Genomic DNA, 15379 nt, shown 5'->3' with positions numbered 1-15379 from the left:
TAGAGGAGTTAAGGTACAACATGCTTATTTAAGTCTTCAAAGCTATTCCTATGATCAGCTTTAAAAACAGTTCAATAATAATTGCTTTTTCTGCTTTACCATAAAAAAAAAGTGAAGGTTACAGTGATATTTATTTATCAGACCTAATGACATAGAAGTGAACATATATCCATAATAAGAACAAATATAATACCAAACAGCCTGAAAGTTGAAGACTGTAGGGTGTTTCTAAAAGCACAAGTAAAATTTTGTCAATCAAATGAGCATCCACCATGGTCTGTGAACAAGTCAACTGATTAATTAATATAATCTACTTTTGCTAATTCTACAGGTAAGGCCTGGCGTGCTGTGATGCATGGGGTCACAAAGAGTCAGACACGACTGAGTGACTGAACTGAACTGAACAGGTAAGTATAATTTTTAAAAAGTTTTTAAAAGGTTAACATTGAAACCCTGTTGTATTTCATCAAATTTGGGGGGTTACTGCCATTATTCAAAGAATTTTAAAAGTCACATTATATTCCAATTGTTGGATAAACCAAGTCATTCACTTGTACCTGGTAAACTGCAGCAAGTTACATTCCAATGTATTTCTTACATTTTCTACCTAACTCCTTCCCCAATGAAGAATGTTTTATTTGGCTGAAACTCTTATCTTCTGTTATTTATGTTCTCTACAATGAAAAGATGCTTCTAAAATCTCTCATTCCTCTCTGATGGACAGCTCTGGCCCACACAGTTATTTATCTTGCCTTTCCCTGAACTGCTGCACTTCACTGTCAGCACTACACGGTTATTCAGTCTCCTCATCTAGATATAAACTCACATTCTGAAATCATATTTTTTACTTTATTTTTATTCTATCAGCCCTCATTGACCTCCACCACTACCACTCAGGATATGAGCATACAACAGTTAATTCACAGAGTCTTTTAATCACTGTGGCAGCAGAAACATCCAATCACCATAAGACTCAAGAATTTTTTTAAATTGTTGGTTTATTTAATAACAGTTTTGGTGATTAGCCTATTCAGCACAATGCGTGCCCCAAAGACAAACCTAAAGTCATAAATTATCAATCAAACACCTGGGGCTTAGGATCTAAAAAAGACCATAAGGCAAAGAAGCAGAATTTACTGTACTTGTTTAGAGCACAACCCCAGGGCCAGTGCTACCACTCAGATGCTATTTGACTTCAGAAAAAACTACTTAATGTCTTTGTACCTTAAATTTACCAACATATTAATATAAAACAGGGTTGATAATACCAACCAAAGCACTAGTATAAAAAAGTGCTGAATGTATGTCTGTCATTATTAATTACTCTTTAGAGAGAACAGACAGACTCATCACTTTCAGAGACAGCCCCCGAATGGTCAAAAGTGCCACTGATACTGAAATTACAATGGTGTCCTCTAAATTGACTTGATTACTTCTAGCCTCTTCTATGCATATCCATTGAACACTGATTAGGCAGTAATATTGACTGGGAATGATTAACCACTGCCCTTCAGACTGTAGAAAGAAGCACTGCTACCATTTTAACATGGCAGCACAGAAAACAGAAGCATGGTAGTTTTCATTTTAGTTCAGTACGAGGGAGTGAAACCAGACCATTGGTGGTAACACCCAGAGCTATCAGAAAACTCTGCTGGTAACTGATAAGATCATGAGATTCTATGGAGGTGAAAAAATCAACTACCACTGACCACTCAGACAAGTGAGCCAGAAACAGTGGGAAACCCTTCTCTCTGTAAAGAAGAGCAAGAAACACTTCCTCCCATGGCTTGACCTCTTTGTAAATCTACTCTAGAGATTCCTGTTGCAAGAGAAGTAAGGAAACAGCAAAATCTGCAAATACCTCCCAACATGTAATGAATGATCTGCTGATCTTTTCATCAGTTATCCTAGATGACAACACTCCTCATAAAGGCGTAAATTTTCATTTAACTTGCTTTACAGTATGTATGTAGGTTCACTTAGAATTCTCTTGAGGGTGGAGGACTGGAGAGGAAAGAAATGCAGGGCCAAGCTGCAAATGTGCTGGATAAGGCTTCAAAAAAAAATACTTGTTCAACCCTTCTTGCAAGTTTCCTTTTTGTTCCAAATGCTGACCACCAAGAAGGGCTCTTAAGAGGAAGCCATTTTTGGTTGCCAAGGAAATTCTCACAAAGTCACAGGGTGTCTCTCAGAGCTGAGAATAGCTTCGCCTTAAGGAGAAGCAATCAGAAACACAAAGGCGGCCAAGTCTACAACCACTGTATTTCTCACCTCTTTACCTCAAAATACAAGGCGGATTAGCCAGCTCAGAGATCCAATTAGACCAGGAGAATAAACCCAGTTTTAGCCTTGATATTTTCAGCTTCTGCAAAAAAAAGTCCCCAAAGTGAAGTAGGAGGCAGATGCTAGTAACTGGGATCCTTTTCACTTGAATTTAGTCGCTAAGCTTTTAGTGGAGTGAATCACAAAGGAGAAACTCAAATCTGACTGGCAAACAGTATCCCAGCAGTGAGAAAGATTTATTCAAGTGTTTAAAAGACGCAGGATGAAACTGACATAATCTTTTGGGAAGGTAATTGGCAATACAAGGTGATCCAGCAATTCCACTTACAAAAATTTCTCCTTCAGAAGTACTCATGAAAGAACGCAAAAAAACCCCCAAAACTCAGTTACAATGAGGACATTTCTTAAAGGCCTACTTGTAATTGCAAAGAAATAAGTAACTATCTCTTAACAGATTATTTAAATGAAACGTGCACTATGTAGCCTTTAAGGAAAACAAGGTAGATGTCTGTGGTATTGTTAGATTTCTAAAAAATCCAGTTCCCAAACAATATGATCTCATTTGTAATTTATATAAGTAAGCATATACATTTTTATGTCTAGAAAAAGTCTAGAAGACTATATTAACCTGCTAATAGTGGTTATTTTGAGGGTGAGAATTTGTGAACTTTCATTTTCTATTTTATTCATTTTGTTCTGCTTGAATTTTTACAGCAATTTAGTATTACTATGAATCAAAAAAACTAAAGTTTAAAAAACACTATAGATAATAAAATGTTACTACAGCAGGTAAAGAATAAGTCAATGTTTATAGTTACACTTATTATAAAGGTTTTTTAAACATGCCCTTAGGGTGTTTACCAAAAGGGACTATTGCTTTCTGGTTTTCCACTTTCAAGGGGGAAAAAAGGTGTTTTGGGGGTTTTTTTTTAATGACGTTCTGATCAGAGGTAGGTGATATGTGGCATGAGAGCAGACATCCATTAAAGATAATTGTTGATGGCATTCCACTACTCTCTGCAATCTAAGTGTATTCTTTGCATTGGGATACAGCAAACTGCTACATACTGAAAAGAGAAAAAAAGTGACATTAAATAAAAAAACATGCCAGATAACCACTTAAGGCATATAAACCCGGCAATGCCATTTGTTCAATGGTGAACACGGGATTGCCCTGTGGTGCTCCTGGAGTTCTTAGATTCTTTCATGGATACCTGTGGCTCAGACAGCAAAGAATCTGCCTGCAATGCAGGAGACCCTTGATCGGCAAGGGTTGGGAAAAGCCCCTAGAGAAGGAAATGGCTATTCACTCCAATATTCTTGCCTGGAGAATCCCATGGACAGAAAAGCCTGGCAGACTACAGTCCATAGGGTCCCAGAGAGTCACAAACAGTCAGACTGCACGACTAACACTCACTTCACAGGTACAGGTGAGATCAAGGCTCAGGAACCCCTTAGGCCGCTCTGTCCGCACATCCTGATGCCTCTTTCAGAACAATAAGGAGTAAGTTGCTTATCACCATTAAATTCTTAGAGAGACCTCTGGTGAAGGCCTCATGAGTCATGTGTTTTACCAGGCAATATCAAAAAGAGCACATAAACAATCACTCATAAACTCAGTCTCACTACTCTCAGTGGCCTACATTCACTTCTAGTGCATTAAAACATTCTAATTTTTATTAATAGTAACTAATAATTAAATCTAATTAATAGTGCATGGAAAATATGCTAACTAGAAAACTCACTTTCTCCCTTATAATACTTTCATGGTACAGAAGAACTTGATTTGTTGATAGGAATAAGGTCTTGACACCTACGGCTCAACCCATTAAGAAACTGGCTCTTGTCTGTTGAGCTGTTTACTGCACTGCGGTGTTCATCCAGTGTTTAATTACAGGAACAACACCAGATGATCCAGAACATTAGCAGATTCTTCCACCCCATCACACACTATTCTCAGTGATCTTTTTTCAGAGTAAATCAGAACACACCACTCTCTAGGTAAAATTCCCACAATAGTGTCTCTTGGTACTTAGAATACAATTAAAAGGTTCCCCTGTGTACTTCCCTGGCCTCATCTACCTCTGCATACCTGCTTCCTTTGCTCGTCACTCTGGAATTTTTCTTATTCCTCCGTCTTGAATACAGCACACACATTCCTGCCTCAAGGCTCTCCTCTTGCTTTACATTCAGCCTAGAAACCTCTTTGCCCAGAACTTCTCTTCTCCGGGTAACCCTCCTACTTAAACCGGCTTTGCTGTACCTCTCCACATTATCCTACTATATTTTCTAGATAACACTTAGCATTGCATAACATTACCCTACTTGTTTATTTACTTATCTTTGTTATTTAGTGTCTATCTGTCCCCTGAAGCACAGAAGTTCCAAGTGTCAAAAGATCTGTCTGTCTCATTTACCTCTGGAACCCTACCACCAAGAACATTTGCTAGCACAGAATATACTCTTTACATGGATCAGTGAGTTCAGCAGCCTACAATTATGGGGTGATTAAGAAGTTCAAATTTGCTGCAGCTGGCTTTCAATTTTACATGGTTCTAAATTTTACAAAAGATCTCTCCTTTTCTCACCTGAAAACACAACATAGAGCTTAGATTACCTGAGACAAGTTTATCTACTTCACTTTCAAGCTGACACATAATCTGTTTTTAAATGAAGGCTAGCTTTCTGATTGAGATAAATGGCTTTCACCCGAAACACAACAGTATGAAAATGGGGAAATTCAACTGTCAGTTTCAACTGGGACACGGGTTCTTAAAATCAGTATGAATATCTGTGCTTCTCAAACTCTACTAATAATTAGTTGTTAATTCTTTTGGAATATGGGAGAGAACACAAGGTGGGAAGAGGAGGCTACAGAAGGTTAAATTTCTTGTAGAGAAGGAAAAGAGAATGACAAACATCAGTTTTGTTCACTATCTCAGTGACAGGCTAAACCCCTGGGAAAGGGGCTCCAAAGATAACCAGTGCCATGGTGTTGCCAGTTCTCATCAAGGACTCCTGGTCAAAGGAAACTTGCAGCCACAGAGACCCTCTCTGCAGTTACTAACACCGCAGTGACTAAGCACATCTCATGACTGTAACTACCTCCTCACAACATGCCTTTCTTCTCGGGTTTTCACAGATGTGATTCCATCTGGAGCTTTCCCAGCAGTGTCTCACCGGTCCCTGAACACGTGCAAAAGACAGTATCATAACATGAGCAAATACAAGCCCTTCCCCACCGCTGTGCCTTCTCTGAGGAGCAGAGCAAGACCACCCGTGCTCTGTGTGAAACAGAGGGGTTTCTGTCTGAGTGCTGAAAACAGAAAAGCAGGTGCTATTGTACTTTTCCATCACTATGAATACGAAATAGCTATGAACGCTAAGGGAAGCTCTATGTGAGCCTCAGGATGGAAATCAAAATAATGAAAGCATCATCTCAGCCGAATTTAGGTGAAAGTGTCAGTCGCTCAGTCATGTCAGACCCTTTGAGACACCGTGAACTGTAGCCTGCCAGGCTCCTCTGTCCATGGAATCCTCCAGGCAAGAAGACTGAAGTGGGTAGCCATTCCCTTCTTCAGGAAATCTTCCTGACCCCAGGATTAAACCCAGGTCTCCTGCATTGCAGGTGGACTCTTTACCATCTAAGCCACCAGGGTGACTCGCTCCTATATTCCACATGTGTAAGAAAGGATTAGGGGCATGTCCAATCACAAGATGTATCTTTCAAGATTCCATTTTAAGACAGTCATGGCTGAGCAGTTTCAAAGTTCTACATGGTTTACTGATTTCATCCTCTTACTCCCTGACAAAAAATTTTAATTCAGGTCTATCTCTACACAGATCAGGATTTCAAAAATAGAGATCACAAAGTATATTAAGGATAATAGTGTACTTAAAGATAATGCAAAAACTGATTACAGTACCCTTTAGAAATTAATGTTAGGCCCAGTTCCACCAGGAAACCTATGGATAAGTTCTCAGGTAAGCTGGCTAAATAACCAGTATCAGGGAAGTGATGACTAGTTAAGAAGTTACAAGGATGTGTGCAGAAGTGTCTCTCTAAAGCGTCTGCAAGAAATTTATCTACTACTTTCACTGCAATCTACAGACTGTGATTTCACTTAAGATTTATGTAATTGTGAGATGTTATTGCATTACTGATAAACATGAAAAAAAAAGCCCTTTTAAAACAGTCATCGTAGAGACTTCACTGGCAGTCCAGTGGTTAAGATTCTGCACTTCCACTTCAGGGGGTACAGGTCTGATCTAAGGTTGAGGAGCTAAGAAACCACATGCCTCACAGTCAAAATGCCAAAACATAAAAAACAGAAGCAATAGTGTTAACAAATTCAATAAGCACTTAAAAAAAGAAAGGATCCACACCAAAAAAATAAAAAAAAAATCTAAAAAACACAAAAGGAAATAAAAAATAAAAATAAATTAAAAAGTCATTGTACCACTGAGCACAGTATTTCCTCCAGAGAGTTAAAGCTACAAGGTAAAATAGTAAGAAGGAATTTTCTTATTCTCACAGATGATTCCATACTCACATGAAAATTATAACTAAACCATTGCATTTGATAAGCACCCACAGAATTTATTTTTTTTTCAAAAACAGAAAAGAAATAAAAGGTAGTAGAAAAACAAATCAGTCTAAGGTAATTGGGGAAGATAACTGGATAATGAAGAAAAAAAATCCTCCATAGCAACAAAATAGAGATTATTTATGTACATTTACAAGTCAATGAGCTCCAGATGTATTTTTTTAATCTACTTCTCCCCAGGTGTTTTCTTTTTTTTGCCTAATAAATATAACATCCAAGTTGGAATATTGTTGAAGTGTTGCATCATCTAAATTTTGGCGATGCTCTTTCTTCTGCCGTTAACTATTGTGAGCTATTTCTCAATAAAGCAGCCGCTACTGAAATCGTAAGTACTAGGCCTGGCAGAGCCAGACAGAAAAAGTGCAGCCCACAGATCTGTTTCTTCTGTTTTCCCAAAACAGAATCTCATAAAAAATATGCCCTCAAATTTTGTCACTATGTAGCTGTCAGAAAGAGAAATTCTGCTTCTCTTCCTATCTCTGAACATTAAATCCATTCCTTGTGCTACTGGGAAGTTATATAGCTCCAGGAAGCTGTGAGGTACCATCGCAACTGTTCAAATTGTATCCAGGCAGAATAATCAGTCCATCAGAAAACTTCAGTTCCAGTTGGATGCAAGTTTTTTGGGCCAACTTGGAAAAGCATACCGAACAAGTTTGACTTTACTGCCAAGATCATTTCCAGGACATTGGCTAATTAATTATAAAAGCTTTTTCAAAACAAATTTGAGCCTGGCAACCTTTTTTCCTATCCAAACAGAGAAAAAGCAGGCTAAAAAATAAAAAGCCCAAGTTTATTGCAGGGTTTTGTGTGTGTGTGTGTGTGTGCCAGGGTTTCATCTTCTTAGCAAGCCTATTCTCTTCTTCTCACCAGAAAATGATCCAGGAGCTTTTGTATTGGAAGTTAATAAGACTGTAGGTATATAAACTGGAAATATTAGTTTGCATTTGTACTCTACTTTTGATTATAGAGGAGATCATGGGTCAGTTACAAAGCACCTCTTCAAACTCTTTGGTGGGAAGCAAAGATGAAGTTTCTTTCTCTTTGAGGGGATGAAGGGTTCATTGGATGAACGATGGCTATTGTATTAGATAAATGAAGATGGACAGTTGCTCTTTATAATGATATACTCATCACCTGCAATTTCTAGCTTTGAAAACAAAAAGAACAAAATTCCTGAATTAAATCTTCCTGGTTTCAACATCATATGAACCTTGATGAATAGGAGACACTGGAGATAGGCATCAGAGATTCTGGTTTTAAGGACGACACAGGCTTTATTTAGTTAAATCAACTAAATCATAATGTTCCAACCTATTTCTTCTAACATGGGCATCAAAATCTTATGTAATAAACATCTTAACCCATCAAATTTCTTTTGTATATGCTCAGATATGAAGACAACCAAGAACGTAAGAAATTTCTCTCAACATTTACCAGCAGCTATTGACAAATGCCTGACAAGAGAACTGTCTCGAGTAAAAGAAGTCTTCCTAAGAAATTGTCAACCCAGATTTTCCTAACTTCCTTATCCTGTATCAAGGCTCCAAAAAATCTCATAATTAGAATGCTGCTTTGTCAATCGTTGGAGCCAAAATGTACAAAATAGTTTTGAGTAAAATTCTCAACAAGTCCTAGTGGACTGAGTTTTCCCTTTCAGTACTGTTATGATCCTACCAATGCATTCAATGTTTAGACAATCATCCTCCACGGTATTTCAAGAGGTAGGCCAATGGTAGGAAGGAGAGCTATCCATATTAGTATTTAAGAGTAGGTGGCAACTTTAGAAGTCAAGAATTAATCTCAATGCTGGGGCGGGGGTCGGGGGGGGGGGGTGCGGTGCAGTAATTAAGCCTAACCAAAGCATAGTCTCTCTTCTGGGAAACACAGGTAAGTTAAAATGAGAAAGATTACACCAGATTTCAGAGAATCTTCAAAGTTGGCATATTCTGAACTTAACTTGATAGAAGCCAGTATAAGCTTTTGATCTGAGGGGAAAGATAAGAACAATAATATGAAAAATGTATTGAATTAGGAGAAAATGGGGACAGGGTTATTCCAAAGGTGGTTAGAAGGAGAATAAAGAAATCAATGTCACTTTACAAGAAAGAACATAATTTCACCTTTCCAGTACTTTTGGGAATTCACTAAGGTCTGAAAACCTGTCTAAAGAGAAACATGGTTGTAAACAAGGTGTCATTGCCTTAGGAATATATAATTGAGATTTATTTATTTATTCAAGTAGAATTTTCAACCCATTAGCTCAAATAACTCATTTTATTCTTTAATGCAAAGTACAAAAATGCCAAAGAATTGATGCCTTCCAACTGTGGTGCTGGAGAAGCCTCTTGAGAGTCCCTTGGACTGCAAGGAGATCAAACCAGTCATAAAGGAAATCAGTCCTGAATACTCATTGGAAGGACTGATGCTGAAGCTGAAGCGCCAATACTTTGGCCACCTGATGTGAACTGACTCATCTGAAAAGACCCTGATGCTGGGATTGAAGGCAGGAGGAGAAGGGAATGACAGAAGACGAGATGGTTGGATGGCATCACCGACTCGATGGACATGAGTTCGAGCAAGCTCTGGAAGATGGTGAAGGACAGAGAAGCCTGGTGTGCTGCAGTCCATGGGGTGGCAAAGACTTGCACACGACTGAGCGACTGAACGACAACAAAGTACAAAATTATACCTAGTCACATTTTTAACTAGTTCAAGTCCAGATACTCACTCAACTAGGAAAATGATCCAGTTTCTATTATATTCTTTTTAAAAGAAAACATACTGAGGTTCAAAACTTAATTGCTTTTCATTTCAAACGGGTTACTTACCATATATTTTAATAAGCAAATACACAGCTAACAAGACTATCATTACCTTTGCCTGAAGTATCCCCCCAAAGTTCACAACAGACAGCGTTCCCTAGCCCTTCACAGTTCACCAGAGCACTTTTTTCATAAATTACCTTATTGAAGCACTACAATAAACCTGAGGTAGGAGTTATTATTACTATCTTAAAGCTGAGAGAACTATAGTTTCAACATTTAAACTGCCCAAGTGAAGATCTCTGGACTAAGCTAACTCTTATTTTCTGGACTTCAAATCCCTTCACAAACTGCTTCCCCTTCTTTCCAAGGAAGTGAGAAAAAAAAAAGCCATCAACACATATTGGTTCAATTTAAGTTAGGAAACCACCATTTCTCATCTCTTCCCAGCATCTTCTAGATATACTTTGTCTTACACTTTAAAGAAGCAAGAATTCCTAGCTTACCTGGTCCTTCTCTGGTTTATCAGAAATGTCATTCAGGCTGGAAGAAGTCAGATTCCTGTGGGTCATGGCTGGGCTACCTGTAAAAACAGAAGGAGACCGTCATTCAAGACTTCTTGTCAAAAACACAAAGCTTCTGGTTGTACACTTCATGAACGCTAGTAGATGATGATGGAATGGTGATGGTGCTTGAGCTGTGTTAGGACTCTCCCAAAGAGTTTTCCAGAGTTGGAAAGTAAGGTGAGAGAACTAACATGGTTAAACAAAAAATATCTCAAAGACCTTGTTTAAGTCTTCTTTCTTGGCTTTATTTCAAGATAAATTCAGCTTTGAAAGAAAGGTGTAAAACTTATACACATAAAAATAAATTTACTCCTGGTTCTGGCCTGCCCTTTACACACATCCTAATCTATCTATTTTTTTGCCTATAGATGTGGGCTCCTTCCTTATTTCAGCAAAGCTGGCCCCAGGACAAAAGGCCTGGACCTCCTCTCCGTCAGCCTCTGCAGTCCTTCCTAGACACCACCTGCTCTGATCAACCCCCCAAACCATCTCTATTCCATTCTCTGGCTAAGATTTTATGAAGAATATTTCTCCTTAGTGGGCATCTGAGCCAGGAACCCTATACTTTTCCTCAGTGTTATCACAGCTCCCCTTACTTCCTGCATTCCCATTTACCAGATTAAAATAAGCATACCCCATCTTCCTCCCTAATATGCCAAACTTCTCATTCAAGTCAAGGGACAGATTTTATCAGGAATATTCCATGGGCAACAAGCTCCACAGCAGTATGGGTGCTGTAGATAAAATCCACTGGCTGTAGATAAAATAAACCAGTGTAGATAAAATCCAACCAGTGACTTCAGATACAATCACACAAGAATGGCGGGGGTGGGGGGGGCCATCTAGATGAGAACCATTTTCAAATAGACTGGTTAATCAACAAAATACTGAGCTTTCATTTTGCAGGTGAACTTGAAATTTCTTGGCTTACTAAGCAAAAGAATAACTTTTCAAAGGCAGGGTGTTTGACCCACCCCTGCAAGGTGCTGAGTAATGTGTTCCCCATTTAATCCTCAGCGATCTGACTCAGTCTGGTCTTCACACTAAAAGGACAAGGGTTGAAAAACAAGCACCCAAGTTCGAACACAGCTTCATGCTTGCTTCCATATAATTCTTCAGATCACAGACTTCCATTTCTTCAGGCCAAAACATCAACACAAAATTCTATCAAAGATTAAAATCTACTCCTAATAATTTAATGTCTATATAACAGCTGCTCATTAAATAATATAATTGTCTTTAACTACTAGATCAATTTTCTAGAGCTGGCAAAACCAGAATTATTTTCCACTCTGCTGCATTTCATTGAGTAAACATGGCCCAGATCTCTTAAACCCTTTACCTGGTAGGATGCTTTATTCTAGGAAAATTTAAGTATAGGGCATTTTTCAAAGGAAAGTAACATCTGAAAAACTGCTTTACAAGCACAATTAAAAGAACCTCTTTGAAAGCCACATTTTCTTCTCTGAACTGCATACAAGGTTTCTACGGTCTTCAATACAAAAGACGCCAGGCACAAACATGAATGCCCCCAAATAATGCTGGGCTAGAAACTAACAGGAATTGATGAGTACATACAATTTTGTACTTTACATTAAAAAACAAAACCAGTTTGTTTTTTTTTTTTAACTAAATGGGTGAAGATTCTACCTACATAAGCAAAAGAAAAAACAACTGAACTATTTATTCTTTCTTCCCCTGAACTTTAAATTTCTTATTTTGTATTGGAGTATAGCCAGTTGACAATATTGTGGTAGTTTCAGGTGAACAGCAAAGGGACTCAGCCACACATATACACATATCCATTCTCCCCTCAAACCCCTCTCCCGACCAGGCTGGCACATAACACTGAGCAGAGTTCCATGTGCTATACAATAGGTCCCTGTTGGTTACCCATTTTAAATATAGCCGTGTGTACATGACCATCCCAAACTCCCTAACTATCCCTCCCCACTCAGCAACCATAAGTTCGTTTCCTAAGTCTGTAAGTCTCTTTCTGTTTTTTAAGTAAGTTCATTTGTATCATTTCATTTTAGACTCCACATATGAGGGATGTCATATGATATTTCTCCTTCTCTATCTGACTTAACTTACTGAATTATATATTCTTAAAGCAATGAAGCCTTAGCAATCCTAAATTAAAAGCAGCTTATGTAAATAAATAGGTATACTGATTTCTAATTATTAAATCAATTGTATATAAGCATGAATACCGAAATGAATTTGAAAGCAATTTTTCACTACGTAATTTAAATCTTCTAGGCAAAATTCTAAACTCATTGATTTACACTGGAAATTCTTCATAAATACTGCGAAGGTACATTTCACCCAAGCACTGTCCTGCTGCTGTTGCTGCTGCTGCTAAGTCACTTCAGTTGTGTCCAACTCTGTGCGACCCCATAGACGGCAAAATCTGAAGCAAACAAGTAAGGTTTCCATTATAATGGTAATCCTGACTGATGTTACAACTTTTCCAAGAAAGCTCATATACTGCTGCATTTCTCTTGTTTCTGAAAGACAGTTACAAGATAACTATCTGTATTTGTATTATACTGCGGGGGGGCGGGGGGACATAGAAAAGGCACAGGAATAAGGAAGATGCAGGAACCAGATGGGGAAGAAGAGGCCACTGTTAGAAACAATCACATCCATTGTCCCTCCCAACTTTATCTGATTCTCATTAATAAAAGTAATATTAACAGTTTCACTGATGTTTAACTTTGTAACACACTGAAAGAATTCAGAAGTCAACACTTCTAGGTAAACCTTAAGCAAAGATGATCAGCATTCTTGCACCTTTTCCACCTCCCTCCCTAGTAAACTCTCCACCTCTGCCCTCCACAACACCCTGAACCAAAGACAAAGGCTTCCCAATGTTCTAACTCAGTAGTTCCCAAAGTATGGTCCCCAGACCAGCAGTAGCAGCATCACCTGAGCACCTATTAGAAATGCAAATTCTTGTGACTCACCCCAGACCAATTATATCAAATGCTGGGTATGGGGCCAAGCAAGGTGGGTTTACCAAACCTTTGAAATGATTTTGAAGCAAGCGAAAGCTGGAGAACCACTACTCTAAATAAACCAGTTTCTTAACCACAGGGTGTGTCCTAGTTGGAACTGAACTGCATGAAACATACATAAATTAAAGTAGCAAAAGAGGCAGATCTGATAACCTTGTCCTCCTGCAAGCCATTGCTCAAAACCGTCACATCTCAAGTAAATCATGGAGTTAGCTTCTTTGCCACATAAACACACACAAAAAGGACTGTACACAGCCTTTCCTCTAAATCTTCACCTACACAATCAATAGGCTTCCCTGGTAGCTCAGATGGTAAAGAATCTGCCTGCAATGCAGGAGACCTGGGTTCAATCCCTGATTTGGGAAGATCTCATGGAGAAGGATCTCAGAGAGGAGGATGAGAAGGTTGAATCACATCACCGATGCAATGGACATGAACTTGGGCAAACTTTGGGAGATGGTGAGGTACAGGGAGGCCTAGCATGCTGCAGTCCATGGGGTTGCAAAGAATCAGACATGACTGAAGTGACTTTAGCACACACACATTGAATGAATAACTTTGTTATTGGAATTCACTATTTAATCAGCCTTTTCCAGAAACACATCACCCAAATCAAAGAAGGCAAGGTCAAGAGATTACAAACCAGATTATACCTGGGAATCAGAAATTTCCGTGTGGCACTTTAGCAAACCTGGGAAACTTACACAAAGAGTCCCTAACAATGTTCTACCATGGATAATCTGTACCCAATAGTCAATAAGACACAATGTCAGGCTAAGTCAGTGTTTTCTAGAGTTTTGCCCTATTAATGTAAACTCAATATACTGCAATATTGAGGGAGTGGGGGTAGCAGAAGCAAATGTCATTGTGAATCAAAAAGGTGAAATAGAAATGTACCCAAAAGTATGCTGCTTCTTGTGCAGGTAAAGATGCATCTGCTCAGAGCAGCAGAGAATGCAGTGGTTGGATAGCATCACTGACTCAACAGACATGAATTTGAGCCAACTCTGGGAGATAGTGGAGGACAGAGGAGCCTGGGGTGCTGTAGTCCACGGGACTGCAAAGAGTTGAACACAACTCAGCTACTGAACAACAACCACCACCAGTAGGCCTTTCTTTCTAATATACAGGCCAAATGAATGTTTTATAACTGCTCTTGATCTAAAGCAATTTTGTGTTTTTCAAATCTGATTTTTACAACAGAAAAAGAAGAACCAGCCTTGAGTGAATAATCATAATAATTTCCATATTATTGTATTTTGGCCATAAGAAAAAGAAAGCTTGGAGGAGCACATTTTCATGCAGTTTCACACAATCGAAAACAATTTCATTTTCAAAGTACCCACTTGGCAGGTACATACTGTCTTCTATAAAAATTAATTACATTCTGTACAAAGTTTGAAAATCATTGTTATTCTTTAGCATACATGTAGCAATTCATAAAGTCCTTTGCAATTGTATCTGTTAGATACTATAAAAAGAGGTAGGAGAATGTACAGCATAGAAAAATGATGATACTTATACGTGTACATGTTAAGTAAAAATGTAAATATGTATGTGATGCATTGACAGACACATAAACTGACCTCCCCATCTCATACCCTCATAATGAGACTATAGGATATATTCTCTGTACACCTCACTGACTCACTGATACTTTTTCCCCCTATGTTGACATAACAAATCTACTTTAAGATGTATATATCTAAGATTAAGGGTCAACTAATCTTTCTGGACTCTTGAGAGTCCCTTGGACTGCAAGGAGATCCAACCAGTCCATTCTGAAGGAGATCAGCCCTGGGATTTCTTTGGAAGGAATGATGCTGAAGCTGAAACTCCAGTACTTTGGCCACCTCATGCAAAGAGTTGACTCATTGGAAAACACTCTGATGCTGGGAGGGATTGGGGCAGGAGGAGAAGGGGACGACAGAGGATGAGATGGCTGGATGGCATCACTGACACGATGGACGTGAGTCTGAGTGAACTTCGGGAGTTGGTGATGGACAGGGAGGCCTGGCATGCTGCGATTCATGGGGTTGCAAAAAGTCGGGCACGACTGAGAGACTGAACTGAACTGAAGTAGTTTAATTTACATTATCTTACTTAATCCTCAGATAAACACTCTGAGATCAGTATCA

The 15379-nt window shown here is 38.7% G+C and overlaps 1 protein-coding gene across 4 annotated transcripts in view; it reads right to left on the bottom strand.

Annotated features, from left to right (window-relative positions):
- SLC4A4 (solute carrier family 4 member 4) overlaps positions 1-15379 on the bottom strand; it is a 364012-nt gene that overhangs the window by 138802 nt on the left and 209831 nt on the right. For all 4 annotated transcript variants that reach the window (XM_015471675.3, XM_015471674.3, XM_005208064.5 and 1 more), the window contains 1 exon segment: positions 10162-10238. In XM_015471675.3, coding sequence (XP_015327161.1) covers positions 10162-10238 — 77 coding nt within the window.

This window comes from Bos taurus, chromosome 6 (assembly GCF_002263795.3).
Source record: "Bos taurus isolate L1 Dominette 01449 registration number 42190680 breed Hereford chromosome 6, ARS-UCD2.0, whole genome shotgun sequence".
Taxonomy (NCBI): domain Eukaryota; kingdom Metazoa; phylum Chordata; class Mammalia; order Artiodactyla; family Bovidae; genus Bos; species Bos taurus.
Note: the sequence above shows the minus strand (reverse complement) of the source record. Positions and strands in the feature narration are given on the sequence as shown.